Below are 14,434 nucleotides of genomic sequence, written 5' to 3'. Positions count from 1 at the left end.
GGGAGAGGGCTGAGGGGGAAGGGCTGAGGGTGGAGGGCTGAGGGGGGAGGGCTGAGGGGAGAGGGCTGAGGGGGGAGGGCTGAGGGCTAAGGGGAGAGTGCTGAGGGGAGAGGGCTGAGGGCCGAGGGGGGAGGGCTGAGGGGGAAGGGCTGAGGGGAGAGGGCTGAGGGGGGACGGCTGAGGGGGGAGGGCTGAGGGGAGAGGGCTGAGGGGGGAGGGCTGAGGGGAGAGGGCTGAGGGGGAGGGCTGAGGGGGGAGGGCTGAGGGGAGAGAGGGCTGAGGGGAGAGGGCGAGGGGAGAGGGCTGAGGGGAGAGGGCTGAGGGGGGAGGGCTGAGGGGAGAGGGCTGAGGGGGGAGGGCTGAGGGGAGAGGGCTGAGGGGAGAGGGCTGAGGGGAGAGGGCTGAGGGGAGAGGGCTGAGGGGGAGGGCTGAGGGGAGAGGGCTGGGGGGAGATGGCTGAGGGGAAAGGGGCCAACCAGGGGGGGATCTCACTTGGTGGTGCGCCCCCGATCTCGGCATGGGAAACCTCCCGGTCCTCGGGTGCACCAGCTATGTCCAGTGCCCTCTGCTCGTGCACGGTGAGCTGGCGCAAGTCAGGTTCACCCCCTCTGGTTCGGGCACGCTCTCTTTGATTATGGGCGCTCTTCTCCTGGGTGGGTGGGGATAACAGCATTGTTAGGCGGTCCGATGCATGCGGTTGGATCTATGTTGGCATGGGTGCACAGGGCACACGGCCAACGCGGCTTGATTGGGTGGCTGCAGCCATGCGGATCACGGCTGTGGTTGTACCGTCCCCCTGGGGAGAGGATGGGTGGGGGGGGTTGGTGCCATGGGCACATTGCTGGCTACTCACCCTGGCTGCCCTCAGTAGGTCGATGAGTTTTTTTGCGACACTACTCGCCAGTCCTGGGTGTCACCGCGGTGGCACTGACGGCCGCGCCCACCTCCCTCCACAACCGCCGGGTCACATTGGGTGGGACCCTCTGGCCGAGTCCAGGGTACAGACTCTTCTCCTCGAGGGCGTCCAGGAGCGTCTCCAGGTTGTGGTCGGTGAACTGGGGCACTGCTCGGCTTGGCGTCATGTTGCTCCATCGGCGGCCTGTGCGCTCGTGTCGCCTTCAGTGCGAGGTGGCGCTGCGTCGATTGCGTGGCGCCACGTAGAGACGCTGCTCTGAAGCCGCAGACCCGGAACGGGCGCCAACTGCGGAATGAAACATTCCCGTTTTGGCGCCGGCGCCGACACTCTACCGTTGGAGCAGAGAACTGCGCCCGAGGAGTCTAATTAGTACCAACAGAAAATTCCGGAAACCTCACTGCGCACAGCGTGTACCGCAAATCCATGATGACCCAAAAACATTAACCACAGTTAACAACTAATTAGCCATGAGCAAAGTTTCACGACGGAAATTCTTTAAACAGCCAATTCCAATTCCTTTTACACATACTCAGCACATCAAAGGGAACAAGGAAGCAATTTGATTTATTGCTTGTACAATGTGGGGCTACCAAAAATCAAAGCACATTATTTTTCGAGCAAAGGTGCAGGGGAAAGCAACATTGTCTTTTTATTTTATCTTGGCAATACAAAATAAATGCTACAATTTGAAGTAGGCGCAGCAATAGAGAGACAGAGCGGATGGGCACGAGGGAGTACCAATGAGAAAGCTGTTAAAAAGACATGCACTTTCACAGCGCCAGGGTCCCAGGTTCGATTCCAACTTGGGTCACTGCCTGTGTGGAGTCTGCACGTTCTCCCCGTGTCTGCGTGGCTTTTCTCCGGGCGCTCCGGTTTTCTCCCACAAGTCCCGAAAGACGTGCTTGTTAGGTGAATCAAGGAGCCCCAGCTAAACTGAAGTCAATGGGAATCAGGGAAACTCTCCGCTGTTCGGAGTCATACCCGGCACAAAGGGAGATGGTTGTGCTGGTTGAAGGTCAATTATCTCAGTCCCGGAATATCGCTGAAGGAGTTCCTCAGGGTAGTGTCCTCGGCCCAACCACCTTCAGCTGCTTCATGGACTACCTTTCCTTCATCAAAAGGCCAGAAGTGGGGATGTTCGCAGATGATTGTTCAGCACCGTTTGTAATTCCTCAGGTACTGAAGCAGTCCATGTCCGAATGCAGCAAGACCTGGACAATATCCAGGCTTGGGCTGACAAGTGGCAAGTTACATTCGCGCCACACAAGTGCCAGGCAATGACCATCTCCAACAAAAAATAATCTAACCATCTCTCTTTGACAATCCATGGCATTATCATCGCTGAATCCCTCACTATCAACATTCTGGGGATTACTGTTGACCAGAATCTGAACTAGACTATCCATATAAATACTGTAGCTGCCAGAATTCTGCGCTGATTAGCTCACCACCTGACTCCCTAAAGCCTGTCCACCATCTGAAAAGCACAAGTCAGGAGTGTGATGGAATACTCTCCATTTACCTGAATCAGTCCAGCTCCAAAAGCACTCAAGAAGTGCGACACCATCCAGGAAAGAGCTGGACACTTGCTGACGACCTCATCTGCCACCTTCAACATTCACTGCCCCCACCACCAATACACTGTGACAGCAATGTGTACCTTCTACATGGTGCACTGCAGAAACTCACTGCCTTGGAAACCTGTGACCGCCCAGAAGGACCAGGGGAGCAGATGCATGGAAACAACACAAACTACAAGTTCACCTCAAAGTCGGGCACCATCTTGACTTGGAAATATATCGTCATTCCTTCACTGTCGCTGGGCCCGAATCCTGGAACTCCCTCTCTACCCTCACTTTGGTTTACCTACACCACATGGACTGCAGCGGTTCAAGAAGGCAGCTCTTCACCAGCTTCTCAATGTCAATTAGGGATGGGCAATGAAAGCTGGCCTAGCCAGCTTTGGCCAGCTACAGCCCGTGAAAGAATATTTAAAAAGCCCTGTTCTGCCGTTCAATAAGATTCCTGATCATCCTTCTCCTCAACTCAACTTCCCTGTTCTATCACATAGTTTTCGACTCTCTTTGTGTCCAAGAGTCTATTGTTATCAGTCCCAATGACTGAATATCCACAGCTCTCTGGGTAGAGAAAGTCAAGAATTAAAACCCTCAGTGAAAACATTCCTCCTCATCTAAGTGCTAAAAGGCTTATCCTGAAACTATGGTCCTTTGCTTTACAGGAAACCAGTTCCTCAACATCCACCCTGTCAAGCCCTTCCAGAATCATACATGTATAAATGAGATCACCTTTTATTCATCTAAACACCAGTGATTATAGGCTCATTCTTTACATCTCACAGCTCAAAACACTCATCTTAGGAATCAACCCAATGAACATTCATTGCAGTCCTTCAAATCCTTTCTTACAGAGATCAAACCTTTTTACAATACTCTAGGTTTGGAACAGAAGAGATATGCAAGGCTTCCTCATTCTTACAAACATCAGCCTCCTGTCTTCCCTCTTGTAGTCTCGGTAAACATTGTATTTGCCGTCCTTGCTATAGCCACATGTTATCTTACCCGTGTACAAGGACACACTGATTCCTCTTACTAGTTTCAGATGCTTTGAAGCTTTCTATAAAATATTAGCCCAGTTCGATTTTCGAGCTGGATTTTTCATTGAGTCGATATGACTTGGGAGCCCTTTAAAAAAAAGGCATGCTGGATCCCAATTCTGGGATTGTCAATCCCTTTCTTGGCGTTCCTATATTTGGGAGTGTGTCTTTTCAGGGTGCAGGATGGTTTGAATCACAGGTCCTGTTCCCTGTGCTCTCAATCTGGCCAACTCCATTGCAGGGAAAAGCATTTTTAAAATTCTTTCAGGAGATGTGCATGTTGCTGGCTAGGGCAGTATTTTTATTTTGCCCGTCGATGGTCGCCGCTTTAGAAGGTGGTGGTGAGCCATGTTTGTGAACCGTTGCAGTCCATGGGGTGCAGGAACATCCAGTGTGCTGTTAGGGAGAGAGTTCCAGGATTCTGGCCCAGCGACAGTGAAGGAACGGTGATATAGTTGCAAGTAAGGATGGTGTGTGGGTTGGTGGCGTTCCCATGTGTCTGCTACCCTTTTTCTTCTAGGTGGTAAATGAGATTGGAAGGTGCTGTCAAAGGAGCCATGGTGAGTTGTCACAGTGAACATAAAACATACAGTGCAGAAGGAGGCTATTCGGCCCATCGAGTCCACACTGACCTACTTAAGCGCTCACTTCCACCCTATCCCGTAACCCAATAACCCCTCCTAACCTTTTTGGTCACGAAGGGCAATTTAACACGGCCAAACCACCTAACCTGCACATCTTTGGACACTAAGGGACAATTTAACACTGCCAATCCACCTAACCTGTACATCTTTGGGCACTAAGGGACAATTTAACATGGCCAAACCACCTAACCTGCACATCTTTGGACTGTGGGAGGAAACCGGAGCACCCGGAGGAACCCCACCCAGACAAGGGGAGGAGGTGCAGACTCCGCACAGACAGTCACCCAGCGGGGAATCAAACATGGGTCCCTGGCGCTGAGAAGCCACAGTGCTATCCACTTGTGCTACCATGCTGCCCTTGTAGACTGCTTCTTGTAGACTGTACAGACTGCTGCTATGTGTGTCATTGGTGGAGAAAGTAGATGTTGAAGATGGTGAATGGGGTGCCAGACAAACGGCTGCTTTACCCTGGGCGATGTCAAGCGTCTTGAGTGTTGTTGGAGCTGCACTGATCCAAGCAAGTGAAAAATATTCCATCACACAGATTGTGCCCCGTTGATCAGTTTTTTTCAAACTTTTTTTCCCGGGACCTACATTTGCCAACAGGCCAACCTTCAGGATCCACGCTGGCCGACCTTCGCATCCCATGTTTGCCGAACTTCGCGACACACGCCGGCCCGCCTCCGTAACACACATCATGTTCGCTTACCTTTAATGCGAAAGGGGAGTCTGCTTGGTCCTCATGATCTCACTTGAAACAGGTTCAAAGGAGGAAAGGGCAATGCGCATATCAGGTGCAGACCTCAGCCAGTCCCATTGTGCCATCTTCAGCTTTGTGAGAACAGAAAATCCAACCTCGCACATGTTGGTCGTCGTGAAGGGCAATAGCAACAAAATGCTTGTTTTGCTCAGCACTGGATATACCTAGGAGATGCTACTTTAGAATGCTGACAGCCTCATCCACAGGTTTTTGTTGTGGTGTTACAGGTCAGGTACAGCAGCATATTCTTTTCATTATGAATCAGCTGTAAGTTAATAACTGACTCAACCTCAAAAGGAATTTTCCACCCACCACTTCTCTTTCAAAATCTGAAACTTCTCCTCTCATTGACCTGTACATCTCTGCATATACCACACATGGGCTTTGCATCTTTATTTGTATTGACACAATTGACAAAACCATATTTCAAGAAATAATCTTTGTACTGCTTTGTTCCAGAGTTATGTTTCTTCGTAGGCTGTTCACCAGAGGCCCTAGAGCTCTGTGCAGAGCTAACACTGGCACTGCTCTGTTCTTTCCTGGACTCTCCTGTGCAGCTCTCTCCAGCAGATTCAGTTCAGAGTTCCTAGCCAGTAGGTACACTGCCTACTTGTGTCTCTTACTTGGAATAAAATGATTCATCTTCACAGTCCTCTTGCCTTGCTTGCTCGCTCACAGCTAGAAAATGGAAGAATATCTCCGTGATTTGGTGCCAAAACCACACAGTGGCCATTTGCTCGGCGATCCTTCCCCCCCCCCCCCCTGTGGCTTGACCTGAACTTTGAAAACCCCGTTGTAGATGGCAGACAGGGAGTCAGGAGGTGTGTTATTCTCCACAGAATTCCCAGTCTTTGAGCGGCTCTTCCAGCCACACTATTTATATGGTTGGTCCAGTGCAAGTTCTGCTCAATGGTCACCTCCAGTACCTATGATAGTGGGGGTTCCAGTGATACATGTTCCAGTTCTCTGTAATCTTCATGGAGTTCAGCCAGTGTTGTTCACGGCACCTCCGAGTTGCTAAGAGCCACAGTGTCTATGAGGCCACCTTCTTAACGGCAAGTTCAAAGGTCCTCCTCGTGCCCTCCAGGCCAAGTTATGCTCCCAATAACAAACCATTATGTGCCAAGGCGAGGTATCTCAAATGGCGAGCCACAGGTTACAGCAAGGTGTTTCATGCTGCGGAGGTGAGTGATGTAAAGGATGTTGCTGTCAATCTGCCTACTGCGCAATTGAGACACAATATCCATAAATTTCAGTGCTGGTGCAATGTCAGGTATATAGGTTGTACGTTCCAATGACTGGTTGATCAAATCAAACAACATGTTCCTCTGGTTATTTAAAATATAGTGCAGACTGTATTCAATCAGCTCACAATTGTAAAACTACAATAAAATGTCCACTGTTAAGATGTGATTCTGTAATTGGGCAGAATTTGCTGAACAATCCTGAGAGTGTTAGTAGCTACACTAACAAGTAATTTAAGATAATCAGCCGAGCTCTTAACATGGCCCATTTATGCTTGCTGGAAGGAACATACATTCAAGCGCTGGAAGCTGTTCTCCACAAACAAAAGCAACATGCTCAAGCCTTGATAAAAGCAAATTACTGGAATCTGAAGGAAAAGCAGAAAATACTGGACAATCGCAACAGATCTGACCGCCTCTGTGGAAAGAGGAGGGAGCCAGCATTTCGAGTCTGTGTCAAAGCTGGAGAGAACTCGAAATAGAGTCAAATTATACTGTTGCGGGGTAGGGGGGCGTGGAGCATTCGGGCTGGATAGGGGGCTAGCGATAGGGGGAGAATGACAAAGATGTCAAGCACCTTTTTTGAATTACCCAGAAATTTGGAGAGACAATAGTTCCCCTTTACTGTCGTCATGGCAATGCCTCAGCCAACCTCTTTTTTCACGCGGTACAAATTGCCGTGATTATTTGAAACTTACAATTCTTGTATTTGTCCTGATGAGTGCAATATGAAAAGCTTCAGTAACATGTTTCTCTTTTCAGCAATGATCATGTTCTTGTTCCGGCCTTCCAACACCCGGTCATTTGACCTTGAGGTCATCTGAACCAGCCAGATACAGAGAAGACAAACCATCATGAAGACATCACCAGGTGGCAGGGTCGTTTGTGAAGCAATGAAATAAGCAAGTGAAATGTAACGAAGCACATGTAACAATACATTCAGACCGGCCAGACACAGCCAGAAACACTTACGACAATCCTGCTCATCCGAATCATCCCCACAATCGTTGTCACCATCACAGACCCAGGAACGCCGGATGCACTTGCCATTATCACAATGGAATTCAAGTGGGGAACAGGTTGGCAGCACTGGAAAGGCAGAAGGAAAGGTGGGTGAATTAAGAGCACTGCTGTATTTGCAATTCTTTCTGAAAGGCAGAACTATCTTTTAAAATTGCCCTCCCTTCATCCCAGACTTTGCAGGTGCTTAAACAAAACGACAGGAAGATGTCGCGTAATTTATGCAACAGAGATCAGAGCCAGAAGCTCCAACTCCCAATATCAAGATACACACTGGGTTCAGCAAGGAGATGTTAAACACTCATGTTTCCAATCTGGCCTCTTGGATTGGATGCCAATCATGGAATTCCCTCCCCCACAGGGCCTTTGAGTGCACTGACACCTCCGGGACGGCAGTGGTTCAAGCAAGCAGCTCACCACCACCTTCTGGCGGGCAACTAGGGATGGCCGATAAATGCTGGGCCGACCCAGCGAGGCCCAAATCCTGTAAATTAATTTTTAAAATATATTTTTTTTACCTTCTGGAACTAAAAATATCCGGTGCTCATTCCACTGGAGCTTTTTATTTCAAGAGTGCTTTTTATTCAACATGTTCCTGCTTCCTGAGGGTGTTATATTTCCCCCAGTCAGCGAGAGGGAAGATCATGGTATTATTTGCAATTTGAGCGCAAATGCCTCTCTGGAATGTCATAAACAGCTCACTGTAGCACGCTGTTACCCGTGGCCTTTCCAGATCGCCTTGCGTGATGTAATGGGGTAGAAATTCTCGCTTTGATCGCTATCTGCGATCTGGATGCAAATTGCAATGGTTTTCCCAAACCTAAAATCATGATTCAATATCTGCTCAAAATCATTTCCACAATCACAAACACACTTTCCTGTAATACTTCACAATGGGGGGTGACTTGGTGGGTGGCATTTCACAATGCAATTATATTTTCCTTTTGTTTTCAGTGGAAATATACCATTACATACTTAAGAGCGGTAAACAAGTGGCTTTTATTTGCAGGGCTGGAAATAATAATAATAATAATCGTTATCAGTGTCACAAGTAGGCTTACATTAACGCGGCAGAAGTGTTCTAGTAATCTCATCCGGTGTCGATGAGTAATCCAATATTTAATAACTTTAAATAACTGGGGGTACCATTAATAATTCATTGGGTATACTTTTTATTAAGTTACATTTTAGCAAAGGAAGTAAAACTTTTAAATAATGTCTACTAATGTTTTAGTGCCCAAATAATACCAGTTTAATTTGAAGAGCTTCATCAAAGGATGAAATTAACAGAAATTTATTAATTCAATCTCAGGGCATGGCAGGCTTCCATAATGATTTTTGTTCCATAAATCACTGCAGAAACAGCTTCAATAACACTCAAGAAGCTCAACATCATCCAGGATAACGTTTCCCTTTCGATTTGCAATACATCCCCCACCTTAAAGAGTCTCTCACCACCCCCCCCCCCCCCCCCCCCCCACCACCGATGCACAGTAGCAGCAGTGTGTACCATCTAAAAGCTGTACCACAGCAACACACTAAGGCCCCTTTGACAGCACCTTCCAAACCTGTGACCTCCACCATCTAGAAGGACAAAGGGCAGCAGGTATGGGGAAACACAACCACCTACAAGTTCAGCAAGTCGGACACCATCTCGACTTGGAAATATATTGCCCTTCCTTCACAGTCGCAGGGTCCAAATCCTGGAACTCCCCTCCCTAACAGCAGTATGTTTAGGTGTGCCTAGATCACATGGACTGCAACAGTTCCAGAAGGCAGCTGACCAGCTCCTTCTCAAGGGCAATTAGGGATGAGTAACAAACGCTGGCCGAGACAGCAACTTTCACATTCCATGAAGGAACAACATTTTTTAATTCATGAAAACGCGATCTGCACAAGACTTAACATGTGCTTGGAATTTCTCAATATGTCAGTTTAGCCTATGTTGGGAAACTTCTCCTTTTAAAACAAACATCTATTTTCTCAATTTCATTGATGCAACATGTGGTTTGCGCGCACGGGTGGCAGCAATTCTACGTCAGGGAATAGCCCAGGTGAATTACTTTTAAATCTTTGAAGCATTAAATAACTCAGAAAAATTAAGGCATACCTGTTCGACACAGAATAAACTCTGTACCTCTGTGTGACTACAATTAGTTTTGAACAACAGTTTTACCATTTACTAAAAACACATATATCAAGTATTGCTGAAGTCACCTTGCCATCTACTTTCAGAAGTTATAATGAGTTTTTATTTGTTCCCATAGCTTTAGAACATAGAACAGTACATCACAGAACAGGCCCTTCGGCCCTCGATGTTGTGCCGAGCAATGATCACCCTACTCAAACCCACGTATCCACCCTATACCCGTAACCCAACAACCCCCCCCCTTAACCTTACTTTTTGTAAGGACACTACGGGCAATTTAGCATGGCCAATCCACCTAACCCGCACATCTTTGGACTGTGGGAGGAAACCGGAGCACCCGGAGGAAACCCACGCACACACGGGGAGGACATGCAGACTCCGCACAGACAGTGACCCAGCCGGGAATCGAACCTGGGACCCTGGAGCTGTGAAGCATTTATGCTAACCACCATGCTACCGTGCTGCCTTCCCAAAACATTTGTTTACCATCCCAAAACATAACCTTCCAGCTCCTCAAATTAAATTATTTAAATATTATAGCGTGAAACTTCATGCTCCCAGTTAACAGGCAGTGAACACTTGATCTGGGCACAGGAAGTAGCTCTCAGGGTTAATGAATACCTCATTGAGTTAATTCAACTGTTTCATTCAAGGGAATTGAGTAGCATGATGAGGGAATCCAGGTTTAAATAGAAGACTACACAATTTCCATCGTAACAGGAGTACGGGGCCTGAAGGGATATTACTTAGTTTCCATCTGCGCACTCAATCATGAATAGCCCATAGCAGATAAAGAAGACATTTTTTTTTAAAAAGGCAGCTTCCACCCTGAACTGTGACAGATACAGATCTGAAAATCTTCAAAACTCAATCGGGGCCTGTGGCATTGAACATCAATCGAACTTTATCAGCTTGATGGCTTTGTGGCTTCCACAATGACCTTTTCTCACTGGTTACATTAGCAGCGGGAAGAATGAAACAATCCTTTATTACCAGTGACGTCCAGACGCCAGCTCTCTGTTGAAAGCTCCAGGTGGGGGGGGGGGGGGGGTTTCAAACAGCTACTGGAAGCATTATTTGCATTGGAACTGATAGTGCAAGAAACTAACACACTTGATTCAGATCAGAAAAAGTAACAAATCTCAAAGGTAGTCTGAATATTCGTCCCATTTTAGCACATCACCAACCTCTCTCCTGGGACGTGGCAAAGGCGATGAAGGTGTGCTGTAACCAGTGATAATGCCACACATATTTCTTTACATGGTTTGAAGCAGGATTAGGATATCAACTGATCAGGATGACATTCTCCCCCCCCCCCCTCCCCCACTGAGTTTGGAGCTCTGGAGAGCTGGTCAAACATGGTGGGCGCGATTCTCCGGCCTAACTCGGCAGTGCGCCATCGCCAGCAGCGGGATTCTCCGGTTCCCGCCTCCTGCCATTTTGGATTTCCCATTTTGACCACCCCAGGTGCCGGGAAAACCGCTGGCATAACGACGAATCCCGCCGGTGGAGAATCTCGATGGGTGTCTTTTTGGCGGAATAATGTAGTAAGGACACAACTGCGTTGTATAATAATGACCTGGGAATTCTGAGATCGGATCTCACTTTCATCCCGAACCAACAAATTCCCTCTCCCAACAGTGGCCAATTTATTAATAAGTGTCATAGACTGGAAGTACTGAGGCATTAATAATGGACAAGGCACACACAATCTCTCACACACCAGTCTGACAAATTAGGTACAGTGTCAGCAGATCCATCAAAGTCTAATGTCGTGTACACATTTGTCTGACAAACTGTCACTATATTTTTTTTGATTTTTTCCCCCAATGTCACATTATAATTACACATATGTACGTATGGACACCAGGTGACAACCGAATGTCGATAGTATATATTCAACAGCGTACTTTTGAACCAGGCAATAATATTAACAACTGTGAGTACGTAATTTATTGTCGCAAAATCTTTACACCTTAACAGCACCATTTAAAACTGCTCCCAATGTTTACTGGCACCGTGTCGGTGTTTGCAGGAGGTTTATTTTCCACCTGAAGTGCAAGGTGGTTTTGTGGCATTGTCACTGGATCCGTAATTCTGAGACCAAGGGTGGCACAGTGGCACAATGGTTAGCACTGCTACCTATCAGCGCCTGGGACCCGGGTTCGATTCCAACCTCGGGTGACTGTCCGTGTGGAGTTTGCACTTTCTCCCCGTGTCTGCATGGGTTTCCTCCGGGTGCTCCGGTTTCCTCCCACAACCCAAAAACGTGCAGGTTAGGTGGATCGGCCATGATAAATTGCCCCTCAGGGTGGGGTTGCGGGAATAGGATGGGGGATTGGGCCTGGGTACAGTGGTCTTTCAAAGGGTCGGTGCAGACTCGATGGGCCGAATGGCCTCCTTCGGCACAGTAGGAATTCTCTGGGTTCGAATCCCACCATGGCAAGTGATGGAATGAAAACTCTAATGATGATCATGAAACGATTTTCACAAAAACCCATCTGGTCCACTGATGTCCATTGGGGGCGGAAATCTGCTGTCTTCAGCTGCTCTGGCCTACCTGTAGCCCCAGATCCCCCTGCAGAACCAGATCAATGTGGCTCACTCTGAAATGGTCCAGGAAGCCACACAATTCAATGGCAATTAGAGATGCTAAAGACATATGCGTCCTATAAACAAAATAAAATCAAGTTACACCTTTCACAGGACTCCTCAGACATGTCAAATGTGTTGTAAACATTCCAGTCAGGAGGCGTCGAGCTGCCTTCCTGAATCATTAGACGCCATGTGGTGTAGGTACACCTCAGACATCCTAAAGCATAGAACACAGAACATACAGTGCAGAAGGAAGCCATTCGGCCCATCGAGTCTGCACCCACCCACTTGAGCCCTCACTTTCACCCTATCCCCGTAACCCAATAACCCCTCCTAACCTTTTTGGTCACTAAGGGCAATTTATCATGGCCAATCCACCTAACCTGCACATCTTTGGACTGTGGGAGGTAACCGGAGCATCCGGAGGGAACGCACACAGACAGGGGGAGAACGTGCAGACTCCGCACAGACAGTGACCCAAGCTGGGAATCGAACCTGGGACCCTGGTGCTGTGAAGCAACAGTGCTAACCACCATGCTACCATGCCGCCCTGGCATGTGGGCAGGAGGTGATGTCTCCCTAGCAGTGACTCGTGTGACAGGTTCAGATGACCTGTGACGTCGGCGAGATTAGCCACATCCAAAACCCAGCTTTCATCTTCTAATTCTGGGTGTATTTGAGATTTCTGTGCGAGAAACTGCTGGGATTCTGGGAGAAGAGCCAAGAAGAGGTCCAGTACTTTACCATGGCTTGACCGGCGCACTTCAGCGTGCGTGAGAAGGTCTCCATATTCTGTTTGATCCACAAGTCCCAGGAACCGACGGCGAGGCAGGGAGCGAGCACACGTGACGTCAACAATCTGTACCACTTTCAGTCTGTCTCCTCTATCATGTTTAGCCTATTGTTAATACACAGCAAATCTGTCAGGTACACAAGCTGTCGACAGAGCTACAAATCCACGGTGTATTCCTGTCGTGAGGGGCACCCGTCTGTTGTAACTGATACCATTTTCTCCAAAGGTAACTTATGTTCTTTAAAATAGTTACTAAATGCTTCAAAACATACTGAGCTCTATGCTCGCCCATGTATTCCCAAGAGCTCTAAAGATTCTTCCGTCACTTTCAGATCATTGTCAATACAACAATACATTTGCAGAGCTGAGCAATATCGTTAATATATTTGCACTCATCCGGTGCCACACTGACAGCCTCACTGCCTCACAGCGTCACGGATCCGGTTCCCATCCGGTGCCACACTGACAGCCCCACTGCCTCACAGCGTCACGGATCCGGTTCCCATCCGGTGCCACACTGACAGCCTCGCTGCCTCACAGCGTCACGGATCCGGTTCCCATCCGGTGCCACACTGACAGCCTCACTGTCTCACAGCGTCACGGATCCGGTTCCCATCCGGTGCCACACTGACAGCCTCGCTGCCTCACTGCGTCACGGATCCGGTTCCCATCCGGTGCCACACTGACAGCCTCACTGCCTCACAGCGTCACGGATCCGGTTCCCATCCGGTGCCACACTGACAGCCTCACAGCGTCACGGATCCGGTTCCCATCCGGTGCCACACTGACAGCCTCGCTGCCTCACAGCGTCACGGATCCGGTTCCCATCCGGTGCCACACTGACAGCCTCACTGCCTCACAGCATCACGGATCCGGTTCCCATCCGGTGCCACACTGACAGCCTCGCTGCCTCACAGCGTCACGGATCCGGTTCCCATCCGGTGCCACACTGACAGCCTCACTGCCTCACAGCGTCACGGATCCGGTTCCCATCCGGTGCCACACTGACAGCCTCGCTGCCTCACAGCGTCACGGATCCGGTTCCCATCCGGTGCCACACTGACAGCCTCGCTGCCTCACAGCGTCACGGATCCGGTTCCCATCCCGACCTCGGATGACTGCCTGTGTAGAGTTTGCACATTCTTCCCGTGTCTGCATGGGTTTCTTCCGGGTGCTCCCTCAGTCCAATGACGTGCAGGTTAGGTGGATTGGCCATGCTAAATTGCCCCTTAGTGTCCAAAGGTTAGGTGGGGTTGCGGGGATAGGGTGGGGGACTGGGCCTAGGTGGGATGCTCTTTCGGAGGGTGGGTGCAGACATGATGGCCCGAATGGCCTCCTCATGCACTGGAGGGATTCTACGATTTGTACGTACAGACGTGAACAGTGGCGTCGCTAGAACGGACGCAATTTCTTGCATTCTGCGACAGACAAAGCTCCTGCTCAGTTGCAGATATTTGACACGCTTGACAATTTCCTCTCAGTTTTTAACCCCAGCAAATAAAATATCTGCAGATTTGATTATACATTCTGTCACAAATTTACCATCTGAGAATGACTTTCCATTTTTTGCCAGTAACCAAGCAATGCGCTAGCCAACGTGACCGAGTCGATGCGTCACTGTGTATCAGTGCGTCACTGTGTATCAGTGCGTCACTGTGTATCAGTGCGTCACTGTGTATCAGTGTCACTGTGTATCAGT

The 14,434-nt window shown here is 48.8% G+C and overlaps 1 protein-coding gene across 5 annotated transcripts in view; it reads right to left on the bottom strand.

The window, feature by feature from the left end:
- The window catches only part of lrp4 (low density lipoprotein receptor-related protein 4), a 437,607-nt gene that overhangs the window by 175,183 nt on the left and 247,990 nt on the right, over positions 1-14,434 (bottom strand). For all 5 annotated transcript variants that reach the window (XM_038808288.1, XM_038808284.1, XM_038808286.1 and 2 more), the window contains exon 3: positions 7,151-7,267. In XM_038808288.1, coding sequence (XP_038664216.1) covers positions 7,151-7,267 — 117 coding nt within the window. The remainder of the gene's footprint in view (positions 1-7,150; positions 7,268-14,434) is intronic.

The sequence above is a fragment of the Scyliorhinus canicula genome, chromosome 9, assembly GCF_902713615.1.
Source record: "Scyliorhinus canicula chromosome 9, sScyCan1.1, whole genome shotgun sequence".
In the NCBI taxonomy this organism is placed as follows: domain Eukaryota; kingdom Metazoa; phylum Chordata; class Chondrichthyes; order Carcharhiniformes; family Scyliorhinidae; genus Scyliorhinus; species Scyliorhinus canicula.
Note: the sequence above shows the minus strand (reverse complement) of the source record. Positions and strands in the feature narration are given on the sequence as shown.